Source organism: Blennius ocellaris (assembly GCF_963422515.1).
Source record: "Blennius ocellaris genome assembly, chromosome: 23".
In the NCBI taxonomy this organism is placed as follows: Eukaryota; Metazoa; Chordata; class Actinopteri; order Blenniiformes; family Blenniidae; genus Blennius; species Blennius ocellaris.
In genome coordinates this window covers 10,638,537-10,652,711 of record NC_137672.1, presented here as the reverse complement: position 1 = coordinate 10,652,711, position 14,175 = coordinate 10,638,537, and the positions used below count along the sequence as shown (strand labels likewise).

General features: G+C 42.1%; 1 protein-coding gene across 1 annotated transcript; it reads right to left on the bottom strand.

Annotated features, from left to right (window-relative positions):
* Nucleotides 1–5,706: 5,706 nt before the first annotated feature.
* cited1 (Cbp/p300-interacting transactivator, with Glu/Asp-rich carboxy-terminal domain, 1) lies at nucleotides 5,707–13,845 on the bottom strand. The gene is made up of 2 exons (XM_080519475.1): nucleotides 13,713–13,845; nucleotides 5,707–7,729 (listed from the first exon to the last, which is right to left on the bottom strand). The coding sequence occupies exon 2, from the start codon at nucleotides 7,708–7,710 to the stop codon at nucleotides 7,147–7,149; it is 564 nt and encodes a 187-aa protein (XP_080375601.1). The 5' UTR covers nucleotides 7,711–7,729; nucleotides 13,713–13,845; the 3' UTR covers nucleotides 5,707–7,146.
* Between the last annotated feature and the right edge of the window lie 330 nt (nucleotides 13,846–14,175).

Sequence of the window (14,175 nt, the reverse complement as noted above, 5' to 3'; positions counted from 1 at the left end):
AAACAACGGATCTTGCGCTTTTCCGCGGAGCCGCGAACAAAAGCCTCAGTTCTCTGTTTCCAGCACAGGTGCCGATGAGGTGCTGGCTGTCAGAGGGGAATCCCGTGGTTTCATTCCAGTGTTTGCTGAGTGTTTGTGGGCTTTCGCTGCTGATGAAATGGCAGCAGGGGCAGGAGCATCATATAGCCTGACTCATCCCGCATCAGTACCATTACCGTAAATGAGCGAGCAGAGGCGCAGCGGGAAGACGCGCTGTTGATGTGACTTCCAAAACAAAAATAACGCATCGAAGTCATACACTTTGTATATGTAGAAATATTATCTTACGGAACAGCTTACATATCTTTAAGGACTTTAGTGCTATAAATATACATCTTGCCGGGTCCCTGCCACGACGACATTCGTCAAATTCTAAATAGAAAACAAACACATCAAACAAAAAACTGAGAGAATCATGTTTTTCAAATAAAACGAGTGTTTTCTTCTGTCTGTTATATTTATTACTCGGAGCAAACAAGCGTCACTGCGCGGACATGGACGTGTGATTAAACACAGCCGACGGGAGTTGTAGTTTTAACGTAATACAGCGTGTGACGTGGGCGCTCGCGCGATGTGTTAATATAACATGCTTATACTGCCCCATAGTGATCAGTTACATGGTAAGTATTCAGATTATAGAGTGTAGTTAAGTATATGAGCTGGACAAACAACAAACAAGCTTTCTCTACATTTATGGTGCTCCGAAAAAGAAAAGAATCATTTCAAACATATTTTGCAGCTTTGTATATGTGCGATTTCAGAAATCCTCTGCTCCAAAACACAGATTTGAGACGGTCCCGTTCTCATCGGACACAAAGCATGGAGGCTGAGGAAACATTGGGGTTAATTGAAGCATTTCTTTGTGGTCATTTTGCGTCTCTTCAAGGCTGTCACTGCACTGTAAAAAAAAAAAAAAACAATAATAACAATAATAATAATACCCATTAGTGATGATAACTTGCGATTTATTGTCAGTATGACCACTAAATATTGAAATTGTTGTGATAACTCAAGATGCCATGTTTTGCTAAATATTTTCTGGACTCTTGGGTTGGGTTTTGCTTTCTGTAAGTTCTACTTCGAGTAATTTTCTGGAATAGTTGTTTCGCATCATTGCTCGAACTACTTGTTTGCTGTGTTGTACGCATGTGCCTACTGTGGTGTTGGACCAACGGATATACAATCAGCTTGCTTACATGCACATCCAGTCGTGATCTCGGCAGTAATCAGATTATTAAGTCATGTAAACATAATGTAATGTGCTCTATCAGACATGATGGCTGTCTGGTAAGGAGTCACTTGTTCTGGGCTGTTGTGGATTAAGCTTTTTCACTAAACATATTTTATGTGTTAAGTTTCTCTTGTGAATTTACTGGTAGCACCTGGTCGCAAACGAGAATAATGGAAATGTGAAAGTGTCATAAAAGACCAATTTGACGTCACATAGTCTCTTTCTCTTTCCTCACATGTGTATTCATTCATTTATAACATGTAAAGAGTGTGTAATAGTCTTCTATTTGTCAGTATTTGCGTGCAGTTACTCTTCTCAACCAGCAGGTGGAAGCAAAGCAATTGCCAATCTGTTGTGCTGTTTAGTTAATCTGAGTCTTTTTAATCAAGTAACATGTAAGTGATGAAAAACCAGTCACTCCAGTTTACTTTTACTACCTTTATTTCCCGCAAACTTCCGAGCTGTAATTGAAAAAAGTACAATAATTTTGTTTCTTTAATATGATCTCAGTCATTTACATATTTACAAGGAAAAGTATTCCAGCGCTGAGGAGAAGAAAAGTGCTTTTAAAATCATAAATGAAAAACAATCCGTTCAAAAAATTAATAAATAACGGACATAATCTGCAGGTATAACAAAAAAAACGTAAATGCACAGATTAAAAGAAAGAGGCGTGATTTAAAAACAAGTGTTGGATCAGTCCAGTGGGTTTGATGAGCAGATCTGCTGGTTTTTACATCTCAGCTTTCACCTGATTAATAAATCTGCTTCTGTTGAAGGATTCCTCCACCTGGGATGTGTTGGGCTGTTTGTCCTGACTCTGGAGCCCAGAAAAAAACATCAGTGGAAAGTAATAAATCCCTCTTGTAGTAGGACCTTTTGTTAAAATATCAAAATGTGAGCATTTATAGCCTGAACTGATGGTTTGTTGGATAATATCTTTGGCGTTGCCAGATAGTGGAGAGTTTTCCTTAAATGTGACACTATCGGATCAACCAGGATCCATTTGTTAACAGCCTGGTCTTTTGGATACTAAAATACCTTTGCACTGAATACTCACAATATTCCTCCTAATATGAAGTATATATTTGGTGTTTGATTAATTTTAGGCCACAACAGGAAGTTTTAATAAGGTAACCTTGGTTTTTACAGGAAGGAGAGATGTTTTGTTCCATTTCTTACATTTGAACTAAAATTACAAGGATTATTTAGCTAATATGAAAGCTGGATAATTATGTTATTCAGTGTTGTGAAAACCAGACAAAGGATATATTTTCTTTATTCCACATTTGAATACACAACTAAATACTGGTGTAATAATGTGTTATTGGCATTCAAATAGTATCCTAATTGTGACTTTTTGGACACTCTGTGTGTCTGTTTGAAGACAGCTGTACAGTAACTGCACTGGTTTGTTTGTGCACAGTGATATTGAATATTATGTCAAATGGAGAAAAATCTATGTTTAAGAAACTATGGGAAGTCCAGTTCAATTTTAATAAATGTATCTACTGTAGTTTTAAAGTTATAAGAAGAAAACAAGATGTTACCAAATATGGTCAGTAGTTGCGTGATAAAGTGTTTAAGAAGTAATTGGAAGTGAACTTTTAAATACTGAGGAGCTCTTGGTTCAAAAGTTGTTGGTTTGGGTTAATCTGCAATAACGGGGGTCAAGAGGAAAAGAGGGAAATGAAGCCTCTCAGACTATTCAAGCATCTCAACCATGCAGCTTCTCAGGAGGAGGTGGGGGTTCACATACCATTAAAAAAACAACAACCATTCACTCAGCTGGGATTTAAAGAGGATCGCAAGACAACATGCATGAGACGGAGCAGAGGGAAACAAACAAGAGGCTGTACTTCCATCTGAAGAATGTTATTTTGACCCACTTAGGGCGACCAGACAGAGGAAGGGAAGAATCAGCTCGTCTGTCTGCATCTGCTGGATTTGGATGTGATGAGTAGCATCTTTATTTCTGTCGCCATGTCAGTGAAGCTCTCGTTATAAAGGAAATACCCATCAAAGGGGGGGTTGGGGGGTGGGAGGCTCGGTCAAATTACTCCTTCATCAGGTTTTAATTCACAGAAAGAAGGCAAAGTGCTGTAAAGTAAGACTTTTATCAACAATCAGAATGTGAAAATGGGTAGTGTGTGTGTGTGTGTGTGTGTGTGTGTGTGTGTGTGTGTGTGTGTGTGTGTGTGTGTGTGTGTGTGTGTGTGTGTGTGTGTGTGTGTGTGTGTGTGTGTGTGTGTGTGTGTAGGGATGTTGGTGAAAAAGATGCAGGATTGGACACATGTCAAACAGAAAACACACCAATCTTTCCACCAGTGAAAGAAAAACTCACGCCAAGCTGTGTTAATTTATTTAGACACAGAAGGCTTGACTGCCACGCACGCACGCACGCACACACACACACACACACACACACACACACACACACACACACACACACACACACACACACACACACACACACACACACACACACACACACACACACACACACACTAAAACCGTGCAAAGTCAGTGTGTAACCAAACAAGTGCCTGCTTCAGGGTTGCAGGTCCTGTTTCTCTCCTGTAATAAAATCCCTGTGCTGGTTTTTTTTTTTTCTGTCTGCGGTTGCTTTTCTATGGTTGCATGTGTTTGCAAGGATGCAAATGCACATGCAGGTGTGTTTCTTTTTTTTTTTTCTGGTCATGCTTGGAAATACTGCTGTGTTATAGTTTTCTTTGCATGTGGGGTCGAGGATGAGACCACACAATACCGAGATGACAGACACACCAGGTTGAGGGTGAAAGGGTCTTTGTTCCCGATGCCCTCCGGTCTCCTCTTACCACAACAGATATAGGTCAGAGCCCCCGCGCCTCAACGACATCCATCTACAGTACAGGACAACACAGTAAAACATCTATAGGTGGGCTCGGGTGACACTTTAAAAGCCCCCCCAGGATTTTCTTTTCTCCAGTCACTTTAAGTCTGTAGAAAGAAAAACACCTGGTGGAAAGTGAGCAAATTCTATAAACCAAGGTGATGTCCAAGTTAAGTGAGGTTATTTATGAACCAACCACATCTGGAAAAGTCATGGAGGTCCTATAGTTTGATGCAAATTTAAAGGTTTGAAGTGAAAGGTTGACAGTGTCCAGTCTCAATCCTTTATGAGGCACTGATTAAAATATTTTGTTGTTAAAGAGGACCTACTTTTATTACATTTTGACTTTCTGGAGTCTGAGTAACACAATAAAATATTACTGATGTGGAATACAAATCAGCTGTGAAGTGTAAAAATGACCAAAATGGCTGTGTTTTTCTCATCTTATAGTAAAGCGAACCTCCTTATGTGTCATAATTGTAGTAATGGTACTAATGTCCTGAAAAATATTCTTATCTAAAAAATTAAGAGTTTGTGAAGTGTTTTTAACATATAATGCTTTTTTTTTTTTTTTTTAAAGAAGAAAGCTGGAAGAGACTGTATGTATTTATTTTTTGGATTGTTGAAACCCATTAATGTGTAAAATGCATTATATCCTCAAAGTTTTCATACAGTTTTTATTACAATCTCGTGAGTTTTGATTATGGGTTATGAAAACTCACATTTGAGTCACGGTGCAGTTGAATGTCGATTCACATTCTCTCTACATACTGACACCCCTACAAAACAATATCCATAAGTTTCTTTGCAGCCTGGACCTAGATCCTCTGTTAATCAAATACATTCTTATTCATGGAAAGTACATCGGCAGCTTTCCATTCAGTATTGAAACAGAATTAAACATTATTATGAATGTAAGTTGGTTTGGTTTTTTGGGGGTTTTGTTGACATCTTTGCATCTCGTTCTGGGCCTTGCTTTACATGTACATTGTTGGCCAGACCTGAAACTGAGAAGTAGTTTTGGACTGTTGAACGTGTAGTTTCACGTATGAAAAGCAACAGAACCACCACCCTCAGATTGATTCTGTCAGCTGCTTTTCAGCCACAGATTTCAACCGTATCACATGGCGGAGACCTGGATTGGACATGGCAGCGCGGCAGACGTTATAACGTAAACCAACACCTCTGAGGGACTTCTTCAAAGTTCAGTTGCAAAGTTCATTTCTGTGTCGCAGTCAGAAGACTTGGGCGAGGATTTGCTTTCAGGGATTCGCATCAACTTGAGATTTTCTGGGATTTGAACCAATAAGCTCCAAACAAAATTTTGCCAGAAAGTTACCTCATTAAAAAAAATTGTATGTGTCACATCTGTCTTCACATGACGGAAAACCAGCAGGATTTAAAAGTAAATTGTGTTTTAATTTCATGGCATGAAGCAGTGAGGTTGCAGATTACAATCAATTGAAACCTTTTCCATGAAAGCGTGTAAGAGAAGCTGTGGCTGCCGCAAAACTGGTGAAAAAAAAACAGAAAAGCCAACTACACGGATCATGAGTTTCAAGTGACCACACGCCAGTCACAAAAATTTGATTTTAATTATTTTCCATTACTGTCATTTTAAACCCCATGAATTTTTGCATCTTGCGACTTTAACAGAGGCGGATTCTGTACTTATGGGTTGAGTACAAACAATAATAGTTTTATTGAGCAGAGCAGGTCTGAAATCTAATTTTTGGCATTAACATACCAACACTGTGTGTGTTTAGGTCAAAAGTGTGCAAAGAGCAGCCTCCAGGCTGAACTGTTTCCTATCAGAAACATGAACGTCTGATATTCATTTGTTTTGTAACTAGTATCAAAGTGACCGAGCAGGAAAGAAAACAAAATGGAGGTTTATAACCCCAAAATGTGGACAAAACATATGAGAAATGCCATTTCGATTAGTGACACCTGTGTGACGGGTCATGTTTATTACCCTGTAGGAGAGAAAACCAACCAAGCACATGCAATAGTGAGTTGCATGACCAACGCTCAAGGCTGCTTTAGTCGTTTGAATGCAGCCGTGTTCCAGAGACACATTTTACTCCGTTCATGTCCAACGCTGCAGCAGATTCCACATTTCTTGATCTAATTCATGATGTTCACAAAGGTGGACCCTGACTTCAGACGTGCTACAGAAGCACTCCTTGTCCAGGATTCCTGATGGGTATCAGCAACTGTCTTAAATAACATGTTCTGTGAATACAACTGGTTGAACTAAATTCAAACAAAAAAAACAAAAAAAAACAAAAAGAAAGAGAAGCACATGGAGATAACCAGTTCTCGGACAATCAGTGTCTTTGTGAAGCGAGAGACAGGAGTCTCTTTCCTGTGAGACCAGAGTCTAATATCGTCTATTAAGAAAACAGGAAGCGTAGTGTTTGCCATCCTTTGCAAATCTCCCATAAAGTTCCCGGTTTTCATTTTCCTTCAGTGCTGACTTGATCAAGAGAACGGATCAAAAAAAAAAAGAAAAGCCCCACAGGTGTGCCTTACTCGTCTTTAAAGGTTCGCTTCCAAGAGATCGTCTCAAATGTCTCCGTCAGCCCTTCTCATGTCAGTCAACTTGTTTCCATTAAGCAGGAGTCGGAGTGACGGAGGAAAGTCTTTCTCTCCTCGTCTCTGTTCGTACGCTGCTAAAGCTTTTACATGAAAGAGAAAAGACAAGTCACAGGACAGACGCCGCCACTGTTTTGGAAAAAGGCAGTGTTTTACGAAAACCATGTCCATGGCGAAAATGAAAAGAAATCAAAAAGCAGCTTTTTTCATTGTGTTGTCCGCATGGAGCGAGTGAGAAAGCAAAATAGAACCAGGGGGAATGTTTCAGTTTTGTCTCTTCAGTTTCCTTGTTTTATCAACCAAAGAAGGGAATGAAAGAGGAAAAACCAAACGGGGAGAGCCGTCTCCTCTGTCTTCGTCGGTCATTTCCCACCGCGCCTGCGTCTGCCTCATCGCACCGCCAACGTCAGCACCCGGCCGGCACGTCTGACATGAAGTCGAACTCGTTCTGCCCCAGCCACAGCTCCGGCAGCTCGTTGGCTCGGTCCAAACCCAGCTCCACCACCAGAGACATGAGGACCTCCTCGTCCACGGGGTCAAAGTCGATAAGTCCACCGGTGCCGGAGCTTTGGTTCCCCACGCCCATCCCGCCTCCCGCCAGGCCTCCGGACGGCCCCAGGAGCTGGCTCCCCGGTACCAGCTGCGAGGCACCGAAGCCCCTCTGGGCGCCGCCGGGCGCCGCGTGTCCGGTGGAGGCGCTGGCGAGGTTCTGGTAGTGCGAGTTGAGCTTCTGCAGCTGCATGCTGGCGATGAGGTGCGGCCCCGTCTGCAGGCAGAAAGGCTGCGGCTTGGAGAGCGGCGGCGACGACAGCGGCGAGCCGGGCGACGAGGCCGGGCCGGCGGACGGGGAGAAGGGGACGGCGGCGGTCTTGGAGGACGGGTAGTGGAGCAGTGAGGTGAGAGGGGAGGAGGAGGAGGAGAGGTCCTTCATCGCAGCGTGGGCTTTGCCAGGGAGCAGCAGTGAGGTCATCACCGGGAAAACCCGCAGTCTGCAGAGAGGAGGAGGAGATGTTACCAACTGGGCACTGTCCACTGCTGACTTTGTTAATGTTTCATTAATCTTTGTGATTCTAACTTCGACCCTGTGGCCACCAGGTATGGAATGGCACCATTTTTGTGAATGTGATTGATCACAATATGACTTAAAATCCTCATTTGAAACACACTGAACTTGAATGTTTAGAGCATGGAAATATCATCTTTTGCAGTTCAATATGTATATAATGTACAGGCAATATCGGGATACATTTGCAATATATTGCGCAAATCCAAGGTCAAACATGAATGTCTGTGATTTTAATAGATTTTTGACTTTCTGAACTCATCAAGTTGGATTTTTTCCCCTGAAAAAAATGTATTGATTGAGTCATGTGTGCATAAATGATAAGACACTGAATTTGGCTGCTTTTGAAGAGTTTCTATAGGCGTGAAAACAGCGTAAAAATGTCATAAATCAAATTTTTGTAATATTGGAGAATAATGGCATTAATTTCCACCTAAACTTCCTGAAGAAAGTAAAATTATATGAGTGATTGAACACAAGCTGTTCTCATGAGATTGCTTTCCCGGTAAGTTTGAACAATTTAAATGAGCCAAACTAAGCGTGCGCACCTCTGAAGACTGAACCTGCTCCTTGAAACAGCTCCGTGTGGCATATTTAGGCTGTATTTCCTCTTTATTTGGTGCGGCTGTTAAATTTTAGTGTGGGTTTTAAGAGCCTCTTGGTCTTCAGCTGTCCTTTTATCTCATGAAGAGCAGCTCCAGAGAGAAAAGTCTCTCACACACACACACACACACACACACACACACACACACACACACACACACACACACACACACACACACACACACACACACACACACACACACACACACACACACACACACACACACACACAGGTGTGAATCAGTGCTTCCTCTTTTTCTTTATTGTTTGCACATGTATCTTTTCATCTGTTGTGTAAAAGGAATCGACCATGATAGAAAAAGCAGTGGGACAGGAGAATGACTGTTCTTCAGTTTGTTCTGTGGTAGCAGGGACTTTCCCTCAGTCACTGCATGTGACGACCGGCTAAAATATGAACTTTTAACAAGATTTCATGAGAATTCATGACGAGTTGCACGCCTGCGTCACAACTTGTTGTTTCTTTGATGAGTTAAATGCCCAAATTAAGCTACACCAGTTAAACTGAGACTTGTGCTTTCATGTCCACAGTAAAATAAATTTCACAATTGTTGTTTGAGATTTTTTTTATATATAGGTGTTTTAAAAGTGGCCAAATGAGATGGCATTGGCCTCTGACTGCAACATGCCATCAACACATTCATTTTTACAGCCTTGTTGTGTTTATTTCCCAGTGAACTCTTAATGAAACCAATGAAACGCTGCCTGCTATGATACTACTGATCAATTCTGCCCCATGTTGATCTGAATAACCCTCCGGTCACTCAGAAAGGCTCTTGAAGTAAAGTTAAGTGTTGATTTGCTTCATTATTGTGTCTTCAGTGATGCTTTAGACTTAAAATCGTTTGTACTAGCGTCCCTACATTTGATACTGTCAATTGCATATAAATGTACATTTTAATACTTCAAACAGTTTGATAGCTACAAATTGACGTACCGATACTCATGAAAAACCGCTTAAAAAAAAAAAATATATAACTAATGTCTACATTGAGCTGATCTGATGGCTTAACTTGCTCAATGTGGGTGGGAATAAACAAATATTAGTGGCAATTCTTAACTCCAAAACAGCCTCTTTTTGTGTTTGAAAGTTTTGCAATTCCTTTTAATCCCCCACATGTGCATAAATCATCATGGGACACCCTTTTTTTAGATGCAAAAGTAGATCATGGCTGGCATGAGTAAAACATCTGATGACTGAGGAAAGGAAGACAAATATCTTAAGTGGTCATTCATTAGTGTTTCCTGAAAAACACGCGGCTGCTTCAGACCGCAACAACAGAGGCGTTGTTGACTTTAACAGCAGCTCATGTTCATATGACCCGGCGAGTCGCTGAAAGTCAGATGTGTCTGGGAAGGGGGAAAAAAAAAAAAAGCACAACGGGGAGACCCCCAGTGCCTGAACACCCGCATGACTCGCTGCGTTTGAAGCCGATTTTGTGTGTGTGTGTGTGTGTGTGTGTGTGTGTGTGTGAGCTTGATGTCTGCTTTTCCTCCTGACCTATTGAGCAGCAAATTAACCATGAAAAGGCTGGGGAGAAGGCCTGTGGGTGCCAACGGGGTTAGTGAGTGTTTATAGGGTCTGTGTGTGTGTGTGTGTGTGTGTGTGTGTGTGTGTGTGTGTGTGTGTGTGTGTGTGTGAATGGAGAACGCAACACAACAGGCCCTTTGAGGATCTCAAGGAGTGATTGGGTCACAAGGGAGGATAAATACATGCGGGCCCTGAGAACAGACCATATGTCTGAGTCGGTGTGTGTGTGTGTGTGTGTCTGTGAACCAAGAAAGTGTCACTGCGTGCGTTGTACAGAGGTAAAGGGGGCAAGTGATAGGCAGGTGTGTGTGTGTGTGCGTGCGTGCGTGCAAAAACACTCCACGAGGCCCTGAGCCGGTTTATATTACACACAGTTCAAACAGCATGTGTGTCTGAACTACAAACACACACACGACGCAGCTATCCTTTGAGTAAGTTAATCGCCTAATAGTATATGTGCTGATTTGCACACACATGCAGACACTCTCCTCCTCCTCCTCCTCCTCCTCCTCCTCCCAGCATTGGCTCTTATTTAGGGAGAACATAATTGCTACAGGCAGGCATGCAGCTGCACTCAACTGATAGAGTTAACACACACACAAAGATACCAAACAGCTGTCAATGGCAGGGTTGTGTGTGTGTGAGTGTGTTCATTATTCATAGACTGATTACTGTCAGAGCCAGGCTGCACATGGTGTCTCTGTTCAACAGCTTTCCACAACATGAGTCCAGGAGACATACAAAAACCCACCCCCCCCCAAAAAAAACAGGGCACCAACTCTGTTGCAGGATCACGCTGCAGTAAGACCATCTCTGTTCTGTTTACAGAGGAGACGTCAGGACTAATCACCAAGCTGGGGCTTTGACGCTTCCAAACTGGGTGCAGCCAACTGAAGCATCCAGACAGTGAAGGGTTAGCAAGGTGAGCCAAGGTCCAACTGGCACCAGGCCGTCTGGTTATCTCCATTCGGCTCGTCGTCATCGGCTTGGAAAAATCAAGGAAACGTAAGGAAGCGGCCCGTGGGAACATCTCAAACGACCCTTCGCCGTACTGCTACTCATCTTTTTCAATTGATGAGCAATCAGATCTCCAAGGATAATTGATTGCACAGTCTTGGGGTCAGTTCTTTGCAAGTGGAGTTCCTTTTTTCAAACAGTTTCAAAGTCGTTTCAGAGCCGTATGATGTAAGGCAGTGACTCATTGGCTCAGACTTTCTCACATTACTTAACAGTGGAGAACATATCAGGAGGCTACATGTGAGCCATATTTGGATAAAGCTTTCAGTCAGAAGGAAACAAGGTCAGAGATTTCCACGGCTGTTCTCTAGATATGAAGAGCAGAAAAGTCACTTGCTGGATTTCTCATCCACACGAGCCAAGTTACTCCAGCAACGCACGCTGATCTGCTCCTGATGTGGGTCGAGAAGCTGTGGGCTTTGTCGGGGATGACGGCCAAAAGCAGCTCAACGTAACACCGTAGCCTCTTGATTTGTTTAACTTTTAATTAGTAGGCAACGCACTCCACAAGTAACTCAGCTGAGATGCATTACAGAGGCCAAATACGAGCCGCAGCAGCGCCACGTGTCGCCAAATAAATGAAATTGTTGCGTAAAGCAAAATAAATGTGAAAAAATACACTGCTTTTTCACATAAATCTCTTAAAAAGTAACTCTTGTTAGACCAAGTTTAACATTGAGTATTTGATTTCACGTTAATGCTTCTTAAAGAGTGAAATCCAAACAAGAGTCTCTTTTGGCTTCAGGGTTTACTGATGTCACACATTAGGAATTATGGGTATTTAGGCTGCCTACTGGAGGCAAGGAATAAAAGAAGAAATACCCATAAAAGCAGAAAAAGAAAAGAATGCTGCTATTTTGATTCTTGTGAATATGATTGTCAACTTTAAGTTCCCCACAGCACATACTGTATACTTTCATTATCACACGTCTCCCTGTGGTTCCATCCCTGCAGTTTTATTTGCTTGTCCAAGTGTTCCAGTTGTGAATTGCAGCCTTTACATAACCGTTTATTTGAGCATGAGGGAGAACGAGACTGAGGCTCGAGTGTCGCCGTAACTCATAATAACCCAAAGACGACTGTTTTTTTTGTGCGAGACGAGGATGAAGCAGAGTCGCTCCTCTCCTCCTCCTCCTCCTCCTCCACCTCCACCTCCTGCTGGGCAGAGAGGAGGACAGCTCAGCGGAGTTGAGGAAGGATGCTGTGAGAGAAACCGCTGGAGCTGTGCCAGTGTTTTTTCCTGTTCACAGCTGACCCGGCTCATTGTGTTCTTCCAACACTTTTATGGGATTGTGAAATAGGCCCCGACTTGCCCCCACCGCCACCCCCTCCAGTAAATTATTTCATTAGCAGTCTAGGCTGCTGTCTTGGCTGCGGACTGGTCTGCATTTGTTTTAATTACAGGCTATGAAAGCTCAAGCCCTGCCTGCCAGATTAGTTACAGAAGATGAGGGCTTGAAGCTTAAAATGGCCATAAACGCTGAAAATTGACCGTTAGGATTCGTCTGAGATCAAGAAATGGCTCCAAAAGCTCACAGGATTGGCACAGAATGCAATAAATGGAAGATAAAGTAAATTTATACATGTAAAATATGAACATTTTAAATATTGTGAGTGTTACGTTAACTACGGAAACAACAAAGCTAATTACAAAACAGTCTTTCATCAGTAAATGCTACAGTCAGTGATCATTAAAACCATACATTCTCTTTACTGAGGATTAAAGGAATAATAATTTTTGGTAGTGAAAGATGACTTGAGTAACTTTTTAAAGCATGAAGGTCAAAGCTATAAATGATTCTTATGTTCTTCAATCTTAAGTTTTTGTCCCTTTTTTGAAGTAAAATCAACATTTAACCTAACAAGAATCCCTTGCACTAAAACATAGGAATCCATTATCAAGATATTTCAACACAGGTCTTAGATCCACATCTAAATCTTCACCGTCACCACACAAGATGAACACATTTTGCAATCTTGACATTTGAAACAGCTGTTTGGAAAATATGACTGGAATGACCAGTGAAAATGACTTGGAGTGAAAACTATGTTAGTGTTTTGATTTGTGCTGGCAGCGTGTGAATAGAATAAGCACGCGCGCATGTGCGCGCGCACAAACACACACACAAAGAGCAGCCACACCAGGGGTTTCAATTACACAATTAAAAGCCTGACGGGCAAATTGAAACGTCAGTGTGCGCGCTCGTGTGTGCGCCTTTCACTCACTCACTCACACAAACCATATGTTGCACAGCAAGACGCATTCACCGCTTGTTTTAATTGCCTCCACACTGGAAGATTGTTAAACTGTCAATTTAAAGATCAGACTTGCGTTTTTCTTAATTAAACTGAACAAAATCCAATTAATGCATACTTTTTATTACATCGATTTTTGATGTCAACAAATGTTGCAAACACGACAAATGAAGTTTTCTTATTATAGCCATTAAACGCATTTGGTAAACGTGCGTAAATCCCCTTAATATCTCATTGCAAAACACTGGAAGCTGTGAACTTGTGCACTCAGGCGCTCGCTCCTGTCCCTGACCTCGTTTGCAATGTTATGTAAACATCCAAAAGGAGCGAGAGATCCCGTTAAAAAGAAAACTTTCACCCGTCGTGAAGGTTTGCGTGACAAAACACACACTGACAGCTGCTGTCATCGCGTACAAAAGACAACACATACATATATATATACGCACACACACATATAGAGAAGAAGAAGAAAAAGTGGACTGACCTGTGAGAAAAGCCCTGGAGCTGCAGAGAAGAAGAAGAAAAAAAAAAAAGTGGAATAAAGTCAGATGAGTGCAGCCGGAGTGTCCAGAGAAGTGAGAGGAAAAACAGAGAAGTGCAGCCGGTGGGAGAGGGAAAAGAGTGCGAACAGGCTGAAGGTCTGCAGGGAGGGTCTGTCAGCTCCTCAATGAGCTCGTTACCCGATAGAAAAGCATTTTGAGTCTCTCTCTCTCTCTCTCTCTCTCTCTCTCTCTCTCTCTCTCTCTCTCTCTCTCTCTCTCTGTCCTCAGTGTCAGGGGGGTCCGGACCTGCTGCGGCCCACAAACCAGGGACTGGATCACTTTCGGATCCGGATTCAACCCCCAAAAAAGATTACAAATGTTTCCTAATTATAACCAGGATATCATATCATATACACGTTTTATGTTAATTTTTAGATTTTGCTTGAACATGCATTTGTTGGTCCA